The sequence below is a fragment of the Schistocerca cancellata genome, chromosome 3, assembly GCF_023864275.1.
Source record: "Schistocerca cancellata isolate TAMUIC-IGC-003103 chromosome 3, iqSchCanc2.1, whole genome shotgun sequence".
NCBI classification, from domain to species: Eukaryota; Metazoa; Arthropoda; class Insecta; order Orthoptera; family Acrididae; genus Schistocerca; species Schistocerca cancellata.
This window is the reverse complement of record NC_064628.1, coordinates 685,551,762-685,571,847: the sequence shown is the minus strand read 5'-3', so window position 1 is coordinate 685,571,847 and position 20,086 is coordinate 685,551,762. Positions and strand designations below refer to the sequence as shown.

At 38.5% G+C, this 20,086-nt stretch overlaps 1 protein-coding gene across 1 annotated transcript in view; it reads left to right on the top strand.

Moving 5' to 3' along the window:
• Positions 1–297: 297 nt before the first annotated feature.
• Positions 298–20,086, top strand: part of LOC126176511 (tektin-3-like) — a 124,500-nt gene continuing 104,711 nt past the window's right edge. The window contains exon 1 of the mRNA XM_049923667.1: positions 298–413. Within this exon, the coding sequence (XP_049779624.1) occupies positions 298–413 (116 nt within the window). The remainder of the gene's footprint in view (positions 414–20,086) is intronic.

Sequence of the window (20,086 nt, the reverse complement as noted above, 5' to 3'; positions counted from 1 at the left end):
TTTTTTACATACTTCTAGGACTTACGAATTCTCTATGCTCACTTCCGTTATCTTTTCATGTGATATAGAATAATTTCATCCACAACAAACATTTCTTAAAATGTGTTAATTATAAGTAGTAGAGGAGTGTTGTATTTATTTGACCACAGTCTATCTCAATGGATATCATTTGAGAGATTGGTTATATTTTCTCTTACTTTCTGTGATGACTTTGCATAACTGATATGGCTTGGTGCTTAATCTTTACTGTTGTCCAATAAATTGAAGGTGTAAGGAAAACAACTGCTTCTATTCATCATGGAAGATGTTAAAGGAGTGCTTTGTCCAACACGAGTTGGACAATTTTACCAGACAACTCGTTCACAGCCCTGGCGACCAACCCTTGGATATGAAAATGTGGAGCTTATCCCATTGTAAGGGCTTGACGAAAACCTACTGCTGTGATCTTCATCATTTGATGCTTTTTGTAAACATAATGCACTAGTTCATTTATAGAACTTTAGACACCATTTCTGCTCCCTTTTTTGTTGAATAAAAAACGAAATTAGTGAAATTGTAGTGCTGGTATTTATTATTATACCTTATGCAGCAGCTTCTGTCATTGTTTCTGTTCCCTGCTGGATGAATTATTGCAATTTGTGCATAAATGGGCATTTTGAGCTTATGTTTCTTTTGTGAGCAAAAGTGTGGAATGAGCTTATACTTCTATGTGTTGCTTTGACAGGCAGGCATACTTACTAGTGGCAGTACAGGAACTGAAGCTTTAATTCATAACCTTGTGCAAGAATAACAGTGCTTGGAAAAAAAATTTCCGTATTCAGAACAGGCATTTAAAAAAATTGATTATTGGCTTGTGAGAGAACTTGCATGTAATGATGTGTCATTGCTTCTTAGTTACATAGAAAATAATATATTTTTAATGAATGTGAAAATAACAAATGATCATTAGTACTACTTGAAATCCAGAATAATTCCTGACTTTCTGCCTGTTATGACAGGAATAACTGAAGCATGACTTAGAGATGAAGAAACAGATATTAAATTTAGTGCTTTTGGATCATTTAAACAGTCCATATGGCACCTCATTTGTTTGTCTGTCTGCCTTATTCCAGCTTCCACTCTTTCAGAAAGAGGTAAATGGACACTTCTACCTCAAAAGGTGTTCATTTACATGCTGACAAACAAGTGTTACCTTCATTTTTGTAGAGGTGTAACCATATGAACCTACATTGATATGTCCAGAGAAAAAATAAAAAAAACAATGTATGTCATTCATAACCAGTGAGTTCATTGTAGTTAGAGAGCATTTATAGGAAGATCAAGGGAGAAGATTTGTGTAGTAAATAAAAAAAAATACTTCACTTTAATTACAAGTGAAAAGAAACAAGGAGAAATGTTATGTTTGTTTGTGTGGCCAACTTCTGCAGCAGCTGTTGACATCTGCTGTTATGGGTTGTCTGTCTTGAGCTGACTGCAATACATTGCAGTCAGCTCAAGACAGATAACCTATAATAACAGAAGAAGAAATGTGAATAACTTTTGGGATTAAAGTATATTGACACAGGTAAAGAGAACTCTTATGTGGCTCAGAAACTGTGGTCAAGGGCTGAAAGCACATTACTAACACTGATACATTATGTAAAGAAAAGAAAACATTAAAAAATGTATTCAGTATAGACAGGAAGGAAGGAATCCATCGTTGTGAACATCAATTTGATTGTGCAGTCTGTTGAGGTGTATTACGGCAGTTATATGGATGAATCCTAGGTTATCATAAAGGAGCCTGAAGATTGTAGCTCTGAAATCAACAGCAAATATAGCAAGACCTTTAAATACAGTTTTATGATTCATTCACATTCAAATAAGAAAAAAGGAATTGTATGTAGGAGGTTCCTCATTTCTGGGCATGATGATAGGTAGTCCAAGCTTTGTTGTTCATCTGCAATGATATTGAGTAATGAAAGAATGATTCCTTGCAGGTGGTTTGCTTGGTTTGTAGGATAATCACAGGTGTGTGTGGATATGGCACAAGATATCTGTTTGTGACTACATTTGGAGGATAATGTCAGTTTGTGAAGATCTTATAAGACCTTCAGCATATTGGGAAAGAGATTGCTTGTGTCTGCAGATCACTAGATTGGACAGGAGACCTGTTTTAGTATGGAATGTGTTATAACCTTTGCTTTGGCCCACAATGTTTATTGAACATTAAGTAATTTCACATTAAGTGATTTCTGTAACAACAACATAATTAGTCAATTAGTCTGTAAACAAAGCAGAAAGAGTTGTTGCTGATGTATTCATCTAAACTACAATGGAAATTATCCAGAGATCATTATACATCTACATCTACATTTACATCACAGTCTTCAAGCCACCTAAAGATGTGTGGCGGAGAATACTTCTGGTACTACTGACTGATACCCCCTTTCCTGTTCTACTCACAAATAGCACTTGGAAGGAATGGTTGTCAGTAAGCTTCTGTATTAGCCTAATTTATCGAATTTTCTCAACATGGGCATTGCACGTGTTGTAAGGAAGTAATATGTTGTGCAACTCTTCCCAGAAGGAGCTCTCAAAATTTTAATAGTAAAACTGTCCTTGATGCTCAACATCTCTCTTGTAACGTCTGCTACTGGAGTGTGTTGAACTCCTCTGTAAAGTTGTCATTCCATCTAAATGATCCTGTGACAAAATGCATGGCTCTTCGTTGGATCTTCTCTTTCTCTTTTTCATCAGTCATACTTGGTAAGGATCACAGATACATAAACAGTGCTCAAGAGTCTGTCAAACAAGCACCTTGTATGCCATTTCCTTCATGGATGATTATATTTACTTAAGATTCTTCTTATGAATCTCAGTCTGGCATTTGTTTTTCCTACTGTTTGCTTTATGCGGTCATTCCACTTAAGGTCACTGTGGTTAGTTACTTCTAGATATTTAATGGTAGATACAGTTTCCAGCAATTTGTCATCAGTAGTGAATTTCTTTTCCTATGTATTCACAGTATGTTGCATTTATTTATGTTTATGGCCAACTGCCAGAGCCTGCATCATTCATCAATCCTCTACAGGCCACTCTGCAAATCGATACTGTCTTCTGGTATTGCTACTTTCTTATAGGCAGTTGCATCATCTGTGAACAGTCTTAAAGAGCTTCTGCCACTTTCTGCTAGATCATTTATGCACATCGTAAACACTAATGGCCCTATCACATTTCTTTGAGGTACTGTGCATATTACATTTACATTTGTCAATTTTGGTGTGTTAAAAGTGACTTGTTGAGTTCTGTCTGCAAGGAAGTCTTGAATCCAGTTGCAAATCTGGTCTGAAATGGGGATGTCGGATGGTGTCAAATGCCTTCATGAAGTCAAGGAACATGGCATCAACCTGAGTGCCGTTGTCTACTGCACTTTGAATCTCTTGGAGGAACAGAGTGTGCTGAGTTTCACAAGATCTCTGTTTGTTGATTCTATGTTGATTTTTATGGAAGAAATTTTCATTTTTGAAAACTTCCATAATTCTTGAGCATAAAACATATTTCATAATTCTACGACAGAGCAGAAGAGTAAAGTCCAAATGCAACTTAGCCAGATAACATGTATTTCATAATCAAAGTTCCATATAGGCAAGATATGGTGGAAACCAGAACTTCAGGATCTATTGCATGAAACACACAGTAAACTGCCAGTGCTGTAGGGTCCACTTGCAGAGGTGAGTTGAATAGCAGCAACTGAGGCAGAGGCTCACCATGGAAGCTCATGTGACCGGTCCATAGCAGTTGTTCAAGCTGTAGGCATCCTCACCAGACGTGTGTGATGTTACACATGTTGAAATGTCTGTGTCATCCATCTGCACTTCCAGCAGAGTTATGCCACCTTTCACCATTCCCTGATGTGAAGACAGTATTACTACACTCCTGGAAATGGAAAAAAGAACACATTGATACCGGTGTGTCAGACCCACCATACTTGCTCCGGACACTGCGAGAGGGCTGTACAAGCAATGATCACACGCACGGCACAGCGGACACACCAGGAACCGCGGTGTTGGCCGTCGAATGGCGCTAGCTGTGCAGCATTTGTGCACCGCTGCCGTCAGTGTCAGCCAGTTTGCTGTGGCATACGGAGCTCCATCGCAGTCTTTAACACTGGTAGCATGCCGCGACAGCGTGGACGTGAACCGTATGTGCAGTTGACGGACTTTGAGCGAGGGCGTATAGTGGGCATGCGGGAGGCCGGGTGGACGTACCGCCGAATTGCTCAACACGTGGGGCGTGAGGTCTCCACAGTACATCGATGTTGTCGCCAGTGGTCGGCGGAAGGTGCACGTGCCCGTCGACCTGGGACCGGACCGCAGCGATGCACGGATGCACGCCAAGACCATAGGATCCTACACAGTGCCATAGGGGACCGCACCGCCACTTCCCAGCAAATTAGGAACACTGTTGCTCCTGGGGTATCGGCGAGGACCATTCGCAACCGTCTCCATGAAGCTGGGCTACGGTCCCGCACACCGTTAGGCCGTCTTCCGCTCACGCCCCAACATCGTGCAGCCCGCCTCCAGTGGTGTCGCGACAGGCGTGAATGGAGGGACGAATGGAGACGTGTCGTCTTCAGCGATGAGAGTCGCTTCTGCCTTGGTGCCAATGATGGTTGTATGCGTGTTTGGCGCCGTGCAGGTGAGCGCCACAATCAGGACTGCATACGACCGAGGCACACAGGGCCAACACCCGGCATCATGGTGTGGGGAGCGATCTCCTACACTGGCCGTACACCACTGGTGATCGTCGAGGGGACACTGAATAGTGCACGGTACATCCAAACCGTCATCGAACCCATCGTTCTACCATTCCTAGACCGGCAAGGGAACTTGCTGTTCCAACAGGACAATGCACGTCCGCATGTATCCCGTGCCACCCAACGTGCTCTAGAAGGTGTAAGTCAACTACCCTGGCCAGCAAGATCTCCGGATCTGTCCCCCATTGAGCATGTTTGGGACTGGATGAAGCGTCGTCTCACGCGGTCTGCACGTCCAGCACGAACGCTGGTCCAACTGAGGCGCCAGGTGGAAATGGCATGGCAAGCCGTTCCACAGGACTACATCCAGCATCTCTACGATCGTCTCCATGGGAGAATAGCAGCCTGCATTGCTGTGAAAGGTGGATATACACTGTACTAGTGCCGACATTGTGCATGCTCTGTTGCCTGTGTCTATGTGCCTGTGGTTCTGTCAGTGTGATCATGTGATGTATCTGACCCCAGGAATGTGTCAATAAAGTTTCCCCTTCCTGGGACAATGAATTCACGGTGTTCTTATTTCAATTTCCAGGAGTGTATTTAACTGATACAACAAGCCTTGGATGAAGTGAATATAAAGAGGTTGCATTGGAGTGCGTCATTCTGCTAGAACTTTCCTAGGTATAAGAAAGAGGAAGTCAAGTTCCAAAGAATAATAAATGCCAAGCCAGTCAAGTTCATTCATTCATTCGTTGTATTTTATTGAAAGAGTGTGGAATGGGTCAAGGTGTACACTAAGGCAACAGAAGCATGCTCGTAGAAATTAAACCTGTAAGTTGTATTAACAATAAACTGTTACTATACTCATTAATGTAGGCTCATGTAAGCAAGTAAAGTAGAGGAAAAGATGTTATTTTACTTATTTATTTTTTAAAGATGTTTTTCTAGTATTTGTAACTTAACATTTTCTAGCAAAGCATTTCCTGCTTTATGTGACATGGGAGCTTGTCGAATAGCTTAGTATCAAAATACATAAGTCCAGTCTGAACCCTAGAAAAGGAGGTAAAGTCTAGTATTGTGATAGTGAAAATCACAATTCAGCGGAAACTGAATATTGATTATCAACAAAAAAACTATTACTGAGTAAGTGTACTGGGAAGCGAGCAGAAGAATTTCAAGATCATTAAACATGCCTCTGTAGTCATCTGTTTTACATAACATTCATATTTCTGCCAAATAAATATTTTACATACTTTAGGTGCATTTCACCAGAAGTTTATTTCATAAGACAACAGGGAGTGAAAATATGCAGAATAGACAAACTGAGTTGTATTTAAATCAACACAGCGAGGTACTTTTAAGACTAAAACAAACCAGTTGGTTTCCCGAGTAGCTTATTTACGTGTTGACATAATTTGACTTTTTATCCAGCTGGGTCCCAAGACACTGGATGAGGGAGAATTACAGGACTTATTAATGGTATAAACAGCTTAATGAGCACAGAATATTGACTGAAAGGAAATGAAAGAGAGACAAAAGTTATGAAGAGTAGCAGAAAATGATAACACTTTACATTAAACTGGGGGCAACATAGTATACAAAGTGAAGGAACTTTTCTACCTTGGAAGGAAAATAAAGGTATGGACCGCACCTGGTGTAGAGATGGTCTGTGTCGAGGATGGGAGAGTGGGGGCACTGGATGGGAGGCAGTTTGAAATGAAAGAGTTAAGAAAGGAAACTCATGGCATATTCTGAAATTATGGAATAAAGAAGGGCTCATCCAGGCTGAACTATAGGGGCATCTGCCAGTGTGAATGTTAGTGAAATATGGAAATAAAGAAGAAGAGAGAAAGATGGCTCATGAAGTAATGGGGGCTAGTCAGAGAGAGATGAAGGCAGGCAGCACAAGGCTACCTGCTATGCCTGAAAGCTAGAAACCAAGAGTGTCTGCTCTGTACCAACACTGGCACTCCATGACCAGTAGCAACCACACGATCCCTTTCTCATGGCTCCCTATTGGCTAGTCCACAGCATGGGCAGTCTTAGTGCATTCAGCAGAAAACTGAAAGCATACCCGGTCAGTTGCTTTTACCAGAAAGAACCACATTCATACTGAAGGGACAGGCCGGTTAGTCACATAGGCACTGCAAGAACTCATGCTTGGTTGCAGTTACACATATGAAAGAAAATTTTAAATTCTGCATAAATAATTGATGAATTGTTCCATATAACCCAAACTGTCTAGGTGCCCTTTACATAATAAATTACAGATGAAACAAGGAGGATATAAGAAGCAGACTAGCACTGGCAGAAAGAGGGCATTCCTCACTAAAGGAAGTCTACTAGTATTAAACATAGATGAAGTACCTTCACTCATGACATGCACAATTTCAGAGATCAGGCATCCATACAGTTCACAGTCCTGCTTATAGAGGCCACGTGGGTAGGCCCCCTGGTGTGCTCTGGTGAGCCACCAAAGAAACAGGATTATTTAAGTGATCACAAATGAGTGGTTGGCCTATTCTGTAAAGTGTATTACTGTTGTCCAGTCAATGTGTTCAGTGCTAAGCACAACTTGTCCTACATTGTATCTTATGTTGCTTTGTAAAGTAGAGTAAAGTGGGGCAAGACTGTGCACTTAAGGTTTAAATAGTGATATACTGAAGGAAACGTCACAAATTACAATTATATTTTAACTGGCATTTCATCTGAATTTTGCCTATTATATGACAGAGTCCGAAAGTCATAGAAACAATTTAAACTGTAATTCACACTTAGTAAAAAAAGTAATGCAAATGCGCAGTCTTACACAACTGTGGGGTAAGAGTGCGTTTCTAGTGGGGTAAATTTGCGCATTATTATCAAATGAGAAAAACATATGTGTCATTTAGTTCTTTGTCTTTTATTTAATTTATAGTGTACATAAATGTAATATACCTTGTTTCTCAGCATATAACAGTTACTGTTGATACAGTATTTGACCTAATGAACAAATCTGGGCCTGTCATCAAAAACAAGCAAAAATATTCCTGTCGGAAAACAATCTTTTTAACAGAGATCACAAATGAAGTGTCCAGAACCTTCAGCACAAGAGCATGATTCATGCCACCACTCTTTCCACTTGAGACATTGATCCAGCCTTCTGTTGGTGGATTATTGTATTTTTCAGTACAGCCTGGACAGTGAAAAGTTTGTGAATTTTCCCTAGACGTATTTAAATTTTGCTTTGCTTTTTTTTTGTTTGCTTGATCAGAGTCAAACAGTTTCCTCTTTGGTTTCTTTATTTCTTGTTCTGTTGATTGGGATTCCAGTTGCTTCTTGAATGGGGTTCCAGATACTATTTCTGACTTCTTTCCTTTCTTCTGTCTTTTTTGGCAATCTTTTCTTCTTGGGAAAGGAATTATTTCTTTTGGGGAAACATAGGTACTTGGTCCTGGTTGTGGTTCATTTGTAGATGTCTCTGATATTTGGCTCTGGAGAGATCCAGTTTCAACTGTGGATGCATCATTAAATTTGTCACTTTGGTCTGTAACAGTTGAATGCCTTTGTTGCCTTCGTCATTGTGGCCGTCCTTTGATAAGCATTTCCAAACAATTCAGCAATACATTCTTGCGTAATTACATATCCAGGGTGGTTAATGAGCCACTGGTCTCATTCCTGTGAATAAAAGTCCTTCAGTGGCTTGAAAAAGCAGCGATCCAGTGGCTGCATTTTGTGGCTGCTGTGTGGAGGAATGGTAAGCACGTGAATGTTATGGTCCCTGCAGTAAAGAACGGCGTTCAGACTCAAAGGTGACAGAGTGATTGTCCAAAATTAAGAAGACTGGATTATCTTCTGTTGGCTGTGTATGTTTTTCAAAATGTTGTAGCCATGTGAGATACAAATCTGAGTTGATGTATCCAGTGACCGAACACATTATTAGTGACCCAGGAATGGCACCATTCTTCAAACTCTCTTCATCCTTTTCCAAGGAAATATTATTCCTGGAGGGATGTAACTCCCCCCCAGTTCCCATGCAACATACAACTGTTATCAGTTGACCTCTTTCTGCAGATGCTATTTTGCCTATGTGCTTCTTGCCGCATGTTGCAATCACTTTCGGAACTTTGTTAGGAACAGTTGTAATTCCTGACTCATCCATGTTATATATGCGATGAGGTTCAAATTTATTTCTCTCCATCAGCGATGAAAGATTATCAAAGAAGATGCTCGTTTGCTGTTTGTTGAACCCCATCACACGTCCGAAACTAGTTTTCTGTGGGATCCGAAGGCTAAGGTTTCGTCTCTGCAGGAAATCATAAGCCCAGTCCTTTCCGGCCATCTTAGTGTTTTTGTCAAATTTTGTTTTTATGTTATTCCTCTCAGAGTAGTCATGAACTAATCTTCTGAAATCTTTCAGAGTCATACCATAATAACATTTGTCCAAAGATCTGCAGTGTTCGGCGAGTTCCAGTTCCTGTTCATCATTAAAAGTTCTTCCGAATCTTCCCAGTTTGTTTACCCCAGAATCCTGAAAAAAGTGGGGGTGGGAGTATTAATTTTAAGCTTATCCCTACGTAGGCAAAAGTTTCCAAAATAAAAAATATAGAGGTAAAAGTATACTTGCAAGGGCCTCGTACCTCTTTAAGGCGATTTCTGAGGGCAGCTTCACTTATTCCAAGCTCCCTCGCTATTTGTCGTTTAGACTTGCCATTTTTCAAGCCCTCTTTTGCAACTTCCAGCATTTCTGGAGCGCATGGTTTTCCTTTCGTAGACGCTAAAATATAAAAATTCTTAGAGGAATACTGTCAATGTATAATATCCACCTCAACGTTCATAGATATTTCTAGGTCTATGAAAAAGCTGATCATTATAATGCATGGGGTAAGATTACGCACTGCGCAGTTTTGCCCCATCTACAACACGTAAACTTGCCCCGCACTATGACACTGCAGCTTTTACTGCACATGGAAACGCTTTGTAGGAATATAGATGTGTTAATATACTACAAGGCTGACAATGCATCGTATTACACAATGGAATAAAGTTAAAATTGATAATCCCATTACTGCCTGAGTTATAGCTTATTTCCGGAACATGCAATGTTATATGAAAATAACGTAAAACAGTTCTTACCGCATTGCGCAGCTGTTAACACCAGGACAACGATCAAACTACGGCAATAAAGGGTCAGCCACAGGGGCTATTTCGTGCCCTGCAGAGTAGCCAGCTGCTGCATTACTAAAACCGAGATACAAGCCTTGCACAGTCTTACCCCACTCTACTCTACTATGGTCCATAAATGGTGTTTGTTCTTGCTACAGCAATAGGCTTTAATTTTGAGGAATAAATATCTGAGAATCAGCATTTGGAGCACATCATTGTATGGATGTGAATCATAGAGTATGGGAAACTGGAAAAGAAAATTTAAAGTATTTGAGATGTGGTACTATAGAATGTTGTTGAAAATTAAGTGGACTGATAAGATAAGAAACGAGGTCTTCCACACAGTTGGTGAGGAAACAAATATGTGCTGATAGGGCACATGTTAAGACATCAGGGAATAATTTCCATTGGTCAGAGGCCAAAAATTATAGGAGAAAATGATTTTGTAATGTATCCAACAAATAATTCAGGATGTTGGTTGTAAATGCCACTGTGATATGAGAATGTTGCCACAGGAGAGTAACTTGTGGCAAATTGCATCAAAGCAATCAGAAAAAAGGGGGAGGCACAAGGAAAAGAGAGCACTTTGCAGAATCTTCTCCTGGGACTCTGAAAGTCTTTTACTCGCATGTCATTTAATCTCTGTTCAGTAAACTGTGATTCATTAAAGAAACGAAGTCCCTTGTATAAAAAAATTTAAAGTGTTTAATTTTAAAAATGAATTAATGTGTCAGATATTTGATATTAAGCATTCAAGTGAGAAAGTATGGAAAAGGTTTGAAATTATACTTAAAGTTTTTTGGAAGATAGTAAGTGTTCTCATTATGAAACCCTTGAAGAATGAAGTTTGGGTGATCTGCAGTCTGTTTCAATCAAAAACTAATTTACTGTTGAATTTAAATGTTTATGATACCATATTTCCTGAACTATGTGTCATAGAGTGATGTTATTTTGTAGGTGCATTCAGTGATATATGTAGATACTGGCTGAAAAGTTTGTTCCAAATAGAGCTTGTGGTAAAGAAGTAATAAATTAGAACATCATGCCTGGTGTTGATATTTTACTGCGTGCCATTTTAAGCAGAAGTTAGTTTTTCATGCATCCAAATATGTATGACATATCACCTGACCCATTTTTCATACACCGATATAATTTTGCAGACGTATGCTGCAGTACATGTGGATACTGTCTGCAAACTCTGTTGCAAATAGAGTTGGAAGTCAAGAAGTAATAAAATAAAATGTCATGGCTGGAAGTATTACTGCATGAACAGAAAAATGTAGTAAACAATCGTATGTATGTGTGTGTGGGGGGAGGGGGTCAGCAATAAACCATTGAAGTTTTGAAGTTATGAGTGAAGTTTGTTTGGAAGTTACGAAGTGCTGTCATTCTCAAATACTGGATGAATAAAGTCCGGGTATTTGCATGCCATCAGTTACACTGCCTCAACACAAACAGGCAGTTGCTAACTGTGATACTTTTCTTAGTGTGTTGAACTTTTTAACATAAGAGTATACATATTAATGAGACATTATGAGAGCATTTTAAATTCAAACAATAACACTGGTGTACAAAAAAATTAAAGCCATCTCTATCCTTTACAAATATAGTGAAATCCAACCAGATTGAGGTTGAAGAACAAGAATGTGACACCAGAAATTTTTGATAGCCCTTTGTTGAAATATATATGGAACTTTCGGAACTTCTCCCTTTGATCTCTTACCAATTTAATTATTCACTTGAGCATTTCTGTTTTTTCCATTTTAATTTGTAGTCTACTTCTTTAGCATTTATCATGACATTCCATCAGTAGTTGGCAAGCACAGATGAGTTTCACTTGCTCTGATACCTTCTTTCCATTGCTGGAAAGTCTTGATGAAAGTGCCCTCTGAACTCATCACTTGCAGTGCCGCAATTGCTTGGAAAGAAGCCAAGATGTGAGTCCAAAAAGTGGATATTGAGTGACCTATTACAACCGAGCTCTTGGTATGTTCTCAGAAGTTCTTTAACAGCTAGACTGTAAGTGTCAGCTGTTTCATTTCCCAAGGAATTGTGAACAGCAATGTAGAATGCTTCCCTAGTTGCTTTCTCTTTCCCTTCAGTTACCCTATTATGTGTTTCATCCTTGAACTGTTCTTGAATTTACAGTCCAATGAAGAGTCCCTCTTCAATCTTAGGATCACTAAGATGTGGGAATTTTGTCTTTAAATACATGAAAGCTTCACTAAATTCTTCTGCAGTCTTAGCTTTACATGTAAAGGTGCCAATAACATTTTAACTTGGGGAACTAAGGCAGTATACTGTATATTCTTTTACCCAGGCTCCAGCATTTTCTTATCGGTCCAGATTTTTCATTTGTGCTGTGAAAGCAGCACCTTGGATATCCTAACTGCAAACCAAGTATGATAACAGTAACCTTAAGTTCGCGACATATCTTCAACTGAAGACCTCATCGCAAGAAGTGGTAACTCACATTTTTCAGAAGGAACAAAAAAACTAATTTAATGCTATTGTTTATACAGGTTGAGTAAGGGTTTAAATGTTACTTTGTAGGCACAAAAGCAGGAAGTACAAGTTTTTCCCCTTTACACAGCTTTAAAAATTACCAATGTCAATGAAATTCACCAACAGCCATGTAACTTAAGATGTTGTTTTAGTTGGAAGGCTACCAGTTTCAGCATTTCACAATGCCATCTTCAGGCCCCACATGCATCTCTCCAAATAAACGAAAATGTCATATAGAGCTATAAATCTCTGGATGTCATGAATTCAGTTGTTGCCCTAGTGCTTCATTCGAAGACTCGATAGCAACTTTATCTATCAAGTCTTTGAATGAGGCACTAGTGTAACAACTGAATTCATGACATCCAGAGATTTATGGCTGTATATGACATTTTTGTTTATTTGGAGAGATGCATATGGGGCCTGAAGATGGCATAGTGAAATGCTGAAGCTGGTAGTCTTCAAAATAAAATAAAATAACATCTTAAGTTACACAGCGGTTGGTGAACTTCAATGACATTGACAATTACTTAACCAGCCAGCCGATGTCCCCTGTCCATGATGGACCAACAGAGATTGCATTAAAATTGGTTTGTGGAAAAAAATGGAGTTATCCCATTCTTCCACTGACTCTTTCAATTGATGGAATTTATAATTTAATTTTTCAAGAAGCTATTTTACATTTTTATAGCTCTCCTTCATACGCACAGTGTGACATAAGGCAACAGATGGCAATGTTATTCTGTTGTGAAACAAAACAGCTTTCAAGCTTAATGTACAGGAGTCAGTGAAAAGTCTTCTGTCTTCAGGATTAGGTTCCATTCTGAGAGATGCTGACAGACCATTTACATCATTGTATGGAACAAGTTTGTTTTCCATTTCAAACAATGACTTTAAGTCTCTTTCTCAATGTCTGTATGCAAACACTATCACATTTTTACAAGGAGATTCCACTGCTGATGTTTGGTCTTGCTTTCTGGTGACTCCAGATGCCAAATTAAACCAGAAAATTGCTGAGAAAGAAGACCAGTGTAATTACACAAAATATAGGAATTCAAATTCTTGATACACGTGGAAGCCATTAGATAAGTAACCTACAACTTGTATCTGGTTTTGAGGCTTTGTGTTCTGGGATGGTCACTTAGTAATTTACATAATATTTGTGTTTAATAATATGAGTTAATTTAGTGGGAACTATGAAATTCATAATCACAATATTAGAAATAAAAGTAACTCTGTGCATCTCTGTGTACAATTCGTCCCCTGATATGTAAAACCTAAGTAAAAGAGTACCTCGTCTATAATGTGTCAGAATGTTAAGACTCAGGGATGTAAATTCTGGTTAGCATGAATGTTCATATTAAAAAGGTTTTTAACTATTTCAGCATATAGACAGCTAACATTTTTGTATGGAATCAGTAAATTTACACAAATGCTTATTATTAAGTAGTAGATAAAGACAGCAACTGAGTAGTATAACAGTAAGAGCAGTGTCTTTTTCAGATGACTGCTTTTCTCTTAATATGTGTGGTGTCCTAGAAGCAATTCCTGTCATTATCAATGTAAGTAGATTAGCACTACACATAAGGTGTTGGTAGTATATTTTGTACAAGTGGCGTGCAATGTCTACGATAAAATGTGTTTGTTCATGAGTAGATTTTCACTACACATAATTTGTTGTTAATATGTTTTACAGAAGTGTCCTACAGTGTCTACTACAAAATAGTGTTCTTTCTGACTTGATATAACCACATCTCCAATGTCATTTGTAATTAAGCAACAGCTCAAGCACATTTCATGACAGACTTAACTGTGTAGTGGTTGTAACCATCTAAACTGCAGGCAAGTAAATATGTAATTACATACCATTTCCGTTCCACTCTTTTCCTTCTCCGTCTCCCCTAGTTTTCTTTTTTGAGGGAGCATTCTTTAATAGAATGCTGAGTTTAGTTTCTAAGCCGAACTTGTTAACTCTCAATTTTGGTTTCAGAAAGTGACTCTTTACAGAGGAAGCCGTATATGGCCTCATAAAAAATGCTTGTTGCTTGATGGAGGTAATAGATAAATTTATCCTGTTAACATTTTGTGGGTCCTTTCCATGGACTATGATTCTGTAGATAATGGAATTATACTTCAAAAATTTAAATTTTATGGCAGTGATAACATTTCTCATATAGCGTGTCCATAGATACTCTTTACACTCTTTGAAACTGAATATCTCTTTAATTAAAGCAGACAGAAGTTAGAGGTTTTTGGTGTCTTATACATAAGGTGTAACGTAAGGTGGTGTAGTTTTGCAGTTTATGCTGTGTTCTTGAAGTACTCTAAAGTTAGAAGTCTGAAAGTGTTACATCTGGTGATTTGAGCTGGATATTCCACAACATTTCCTCTTTGTCCTATCTATCTTGAAGGGAATGTACAATTGGGGAATTCTTTCAAATTAAATTGAAAATGAGGTGGAGCCCCATCCTGTTGAATTCACTAATCTTCATTGTCAAAAAATGTCGGTAAGACCAGAATTACCATGTTCAACATTTCTAGATAAGCGTCACCTGTGGCAGTAGCTTCAAAGATTAACTTTCTAGAATTTGGACCACACCAGACTGATACTCCTGTAGATTAACAGGCCTTTCTTCAGTTATGTATGGATTTTTGTTAACCAAGTAGATACAGTGATGGCACTTAATTCTTCTGTTGCATTTAAACGTCGCTTCAACAAATTTAGGAAATGTTCATTTTCATACATATTAATGAACTATTTACAAAATTCAGTTTGCCTATCAGGATCATTCTCAGTCAGAGAGTGGAGAAGTGCCAGAATGTAAGGGTTACATCTCTGAGACTTCAAAATTCTGTGAAAACTAGTTTTACTGGTTCAGGTCGATATCCCCACAGAGCTCCCACTGGGAATCTGCTGGACGATGACAATGAGTGCTGATGTGTTCAGATGTATTAGGGCCATTACTGTTTTTAATATTTATCAATGACTTACCAAGTCAACTATCTGAAGCAGAGGCAGTACTGTTTGCTGATGATACAAGTTTGTTTGTTAAAGCAAATAGTGACGCTGACTTACAGGAAAAAGTCACATTAGCAACAGACGAAGCAGACAGATGGTTTAATGAAAACAGACTCATTGTGAATGCCAAAAAAAACAACGTGGATCAACTTCAGACATATTACAAATAAAATAAAAACTAACCTTACAGTAGAACTGGGTAAGTGTAAGATTGAACAAGCATCATACACTAAATTCTTAGGAGTATGGTTTGATGAACACTTAAGATGGGAAAAGCATGTAATATCATTGAACAAAAAATTAAGTCAAACTTGTTATATACTTAGAATGCTTAAAAGCTCATGTAATATTAAAACAGTGTTATGTGTTTATTTCTCATTCATGCACAGTTTATTAAGATACGGCGTACAGTTTTGGGGGAACATCAGTCTAACAAAACACTCATTTAGACTACAAAAGAAGACAGTCAGAATATAAAAGGTATAGGATATAGAGACTCTTGTAGGCAAGCTTTCAAAGAATTAAAAATCATGACACTACCATCTTTATACATATATGAAAGCATATGTTTCTTAAAAGAACACGAGGAATTTTCTACATTAAACAGAGAATTTCACAACTACGAAACAAGGAATAGGAATGATTTCCACAGAGAAATTCATAAAACAGCTATGTATCTATGTATCACAAAAGTGTGCTATACCAACCCAAAATCCTCTACAGTGCTCTCCCCAAAGAACTAAAAATAATACCAAAACTGTACATATTTAAAAGAGAATTAAAAAACATGTTGTTGAGCAATAGTTTTTACAGTATTGAAGAGTTTATGAATCGTTGACAATAAAAGCGCAGTTAATATTTCCCTGACATAATAAATATGTGTAATTGCTCACATTTAAATACTTGCTGTTTCTATGAAAGTGTGAAACAGTGTTAATGTAAGAATGTAAATAATCTTTGATGTGAGAATCACTAACTTTTTTTTTTTTTTTGTACGTTGTTATCCTACTTGTATATTTTTATGTTAATGTTCTAAAAGTTCTATTAAAATTGTAATGTCTAAGTGACAAGTAAATTCAATTACAAATTTTCATGTATATGTATTTTAAATTGTAATGTTTATTGACAAGTCCTATGTCATTTCGATGATGTACTACAAGGACGCTAATAAATTGAATTGAAATTGAATTGATGCACATGACCAGCCGCATCTTTTCTCAGCGAAATGTGAGTTTGGCCTGAATACTGTATAGAGGGTGTATACGACCCGGGACAACCGGGAGATCCGGGAAAAACCCGGGAATTTTTTTCATCCGGGAGAAAACAGGGAAAAACCCGGGAATTTTTCATTGTTTTAGTTTTCGTTTAACCCTTTGAACGGAACATCGGTCTGAGATACCGCCATAGTTGACATTAACAATGCTAACGGCGCTGCATTGTTCGTGAGGGTGGGGAGAAGCCCAGTAATCTTCAGTCGGGTCCCGAACCGCAGCTGGCCAACAACGTATTGTCGGCGCATGCATTGTTTTCAAGTAAGTAGAATTTTTGTTACGTATTGTCGGTCTGTGAGACCGTGTTCCGAAAAAATGCATTCCCCTCCCGGTCTGACAGACCGGGTGTTCCTAAAAGTGTCAAATTTTTGCCGGTCTCCCAGACCGGTGTTCCTAAAGTATCACGCATTTGTCGGTCTGTATGACCGATGTTCCACTCTTTGAACTCTTCTGTTTTCTGTGTAGCAACATTTCATCTATTTGATTGAAATTTTTGCCACCACACGATGCTTAATACTTTTGTGTTCATAGAAGAACGAGAAAAAAGTGTAACAACTCGTATTTAACGTTTTAATTTTTCCTCTTTCCGTTTTTCACACACATTCTCCAATTTACCGCGCAAACTTATTACAGCGATAGAATTATCCCCATTAAATTTCGTTAAAACTCATTTTTCCCTTTTTCCTTGCAGGTTTACAATGGAAGGTCCGAAATATGTTTCAAATCGGTCGAAAAGAATTGTAGCCCTTGCACGCTCTCAAAATTACCTTGAAGAATCAGACTCGGAAGTGGATTCAGATGAATCATGCATTCCAGATGAGGACCTTACTATCCAAGATCTTCGCAATGAAACAGATAATGACGATGACTCTCCCAATGATGATGATCGCGATGATGAAACTATTCGAGAAATATTTGAAGTCGAAAATACCGCAGTTCGCGAAGAAACTGGAGAGCAACCACAGTCTGACATAACTTCTGGTGGAAGCAGACTAATCACTCCACAGAAGCCTGCTGATGTTGCTAGCTCATCTACGCGTTCTGATGACACTCTAGATGAGAGTCGTCTTCCAGTTTCTTACTACGGAAGAAACAAGTGTTTCACATGGTCATCAACTCCTGTTCGCTCTAAGACGCGAACAGCAGCATCCAATATAATAAAGGTACGGCTATCAAAGATACAAGGGCCTGCTCTTACCGTGGGGAAAAACCCACTCCCAGGTGAAGTGTGGCGCCTTTTGTTTACTGACGACATGATTGAGACGATTGTAAAGCATACTAATGAAAAGTTGGCCAAAATTCGTTCTGTTATTGAACTAAAAGAAAGTGTAGCTTACAGAGACACTACTGTGCAGGAAGTGAACGCTGTGATTGGAGTCACAGTTCTTTGCAGCATATTCAAATCTGCGAGGGAGCCTATGACCTCGCTGTTTTCCACTTCGGTCTTGGGGAGGCCAATTTTTCGATCAATAATAACAGAAAAGCGATTAGGAATATTGCTTAGGGCATTTAGATTCGATGACTCGAGCACGAGGGAACAGAGGGAAAAATATGACCCAGCTGCTGCCATTACAGACATATTTAATAAGTTTATTTGGAACTGCCAACAAATTTATAGCCCTGGAGCGCATTTGACAGTTGATGAAACTTTGGTGCCTTTCAGAGGGAGGGTTAAATTTCGTATATATATGCCGAATAAACCGGCTAAATATGGCATTAAGGTCATGGGTCTGGCAGATGCACACAATGCATATATTTACAATGCCTACATCTACTCCGGCAAAGGCTGTGATGGAGCCACACTTTCTACAGCAGAAAAGAAAAAGAGCATTCCCACGCAGTCTGTAATCCGCCTATCTAAAGGGCTGTATGGCACAAACAGAAATATTAGTTGCGACAATTGGTTTTGTTCTGTGGAACTTGCCCAGGAGCTACTAGCTCACAATTTGACATTAGTTGGGACACTAAAAAGAAACAGACCCCAGATACCAGCAGAATTTCAAGCAAGAAGCGATCGTGAAATTGGGTCCAGCCTTTATGGCTTTACGAAAGAAATGACTCTGCTTTCTTATGTCCCAAAAAGGAATAAGGCAGTCCTACTTCTTTCGTCAATGCATCATTCCAATTACACTGACGTTTCAAATGATAAACCTGAAATCATATCTTTTTATAACGCCACAAAAAGTGGAATAGACACGCTAGATATGAAGTGCAGTGTTTATTCTACTAATCGCAAAACAAGAAGGTGGCCGTTGGCTATTTTTTACCACATGGTGGCCATGGCTGGATCAAACGCAAGTATACTTTATGGACTTTTTGGAGAGAAGAAAACCGTATCACGTTTTGATTTCCTGAAAAGAGTTTCTCTATATTTGGTCTACGATTTCGTAAAATCCCGACTGGCAATCTCCAATCTGCCTCAAGAGCTACAAAGTATTATTTCATCTTTAGAAGAAGAGGCAGCAAAAGAAAAGCAAATCGTTAGCCAACGGAATAAATTTGTTGTTCGAGTTGATGAGTGTCCGACGGACACACTTGGTAAAAGAAAAACCTGTCGATTTTGTCCATATCAAAAAAAGAGGAAAACTGCCTACAAGTGTATTTCTTGCGAAGAACCAACGTGCTTGGAGTGTTCACGAAAAGTGTGCAAGACTTGTGCAATTAAAAATAAAAGTTAAATTTTTTCTTTGCATTACATTTTAGTATTCATTTTCTTTGTGTTGTAACTATAATAATGTAAAAAAAAGTATTTCTAAAGGAGTAATGTGTAAACAACAAAACACTGCAAATTAAAGTTTTTCCTAGTAATAAACTTGAATTTACTGGTATTTTAACAAATATTATGGTTCAAAAACCTATTATTATGTTTAATTACACCTTAAAGAGAGAGAGAAGCAACGTAGAAGTGCGGAAAAGTCATAAAAATAGAGAAAAATACACTTTAAATGTCCTAGCGGTCTAGCAGACCGATGTTCCATCTTACCGCCGAGTAAACGATGTTCCGGTTAGAGGGTTAAATTTTTGTAATTTTGACTGGTAAGAAGCGATACTCTAACAAAGGATATTACTGTATCCCGCTACAGCAGCATAATACTTCAACAATAAAACATAAACGAGAGAAAAAAAACGAAAATAACTTAAATTGCAAAGGAAATGCGACATATACAACGACACACAGTGCTCATGCAATGATCTGCCAACAGCAAAAAGTCAAAGGCTTTAGGAAGACTAGTCAATGCTTCACAACAACAAATTATCTCCGACGAGCGTGAAGTCACAGCTGTTTACACTACATTCGTTTTAGCAGTTACGAGCGGGCTCATGCGCATGTGCAGTTGAGTCGCGTTTGAGCAGTAGATTCTCCCGCTTCTGGCTACCGGAATGTGGCTATTGGGCGTGCAAGAAGACGCA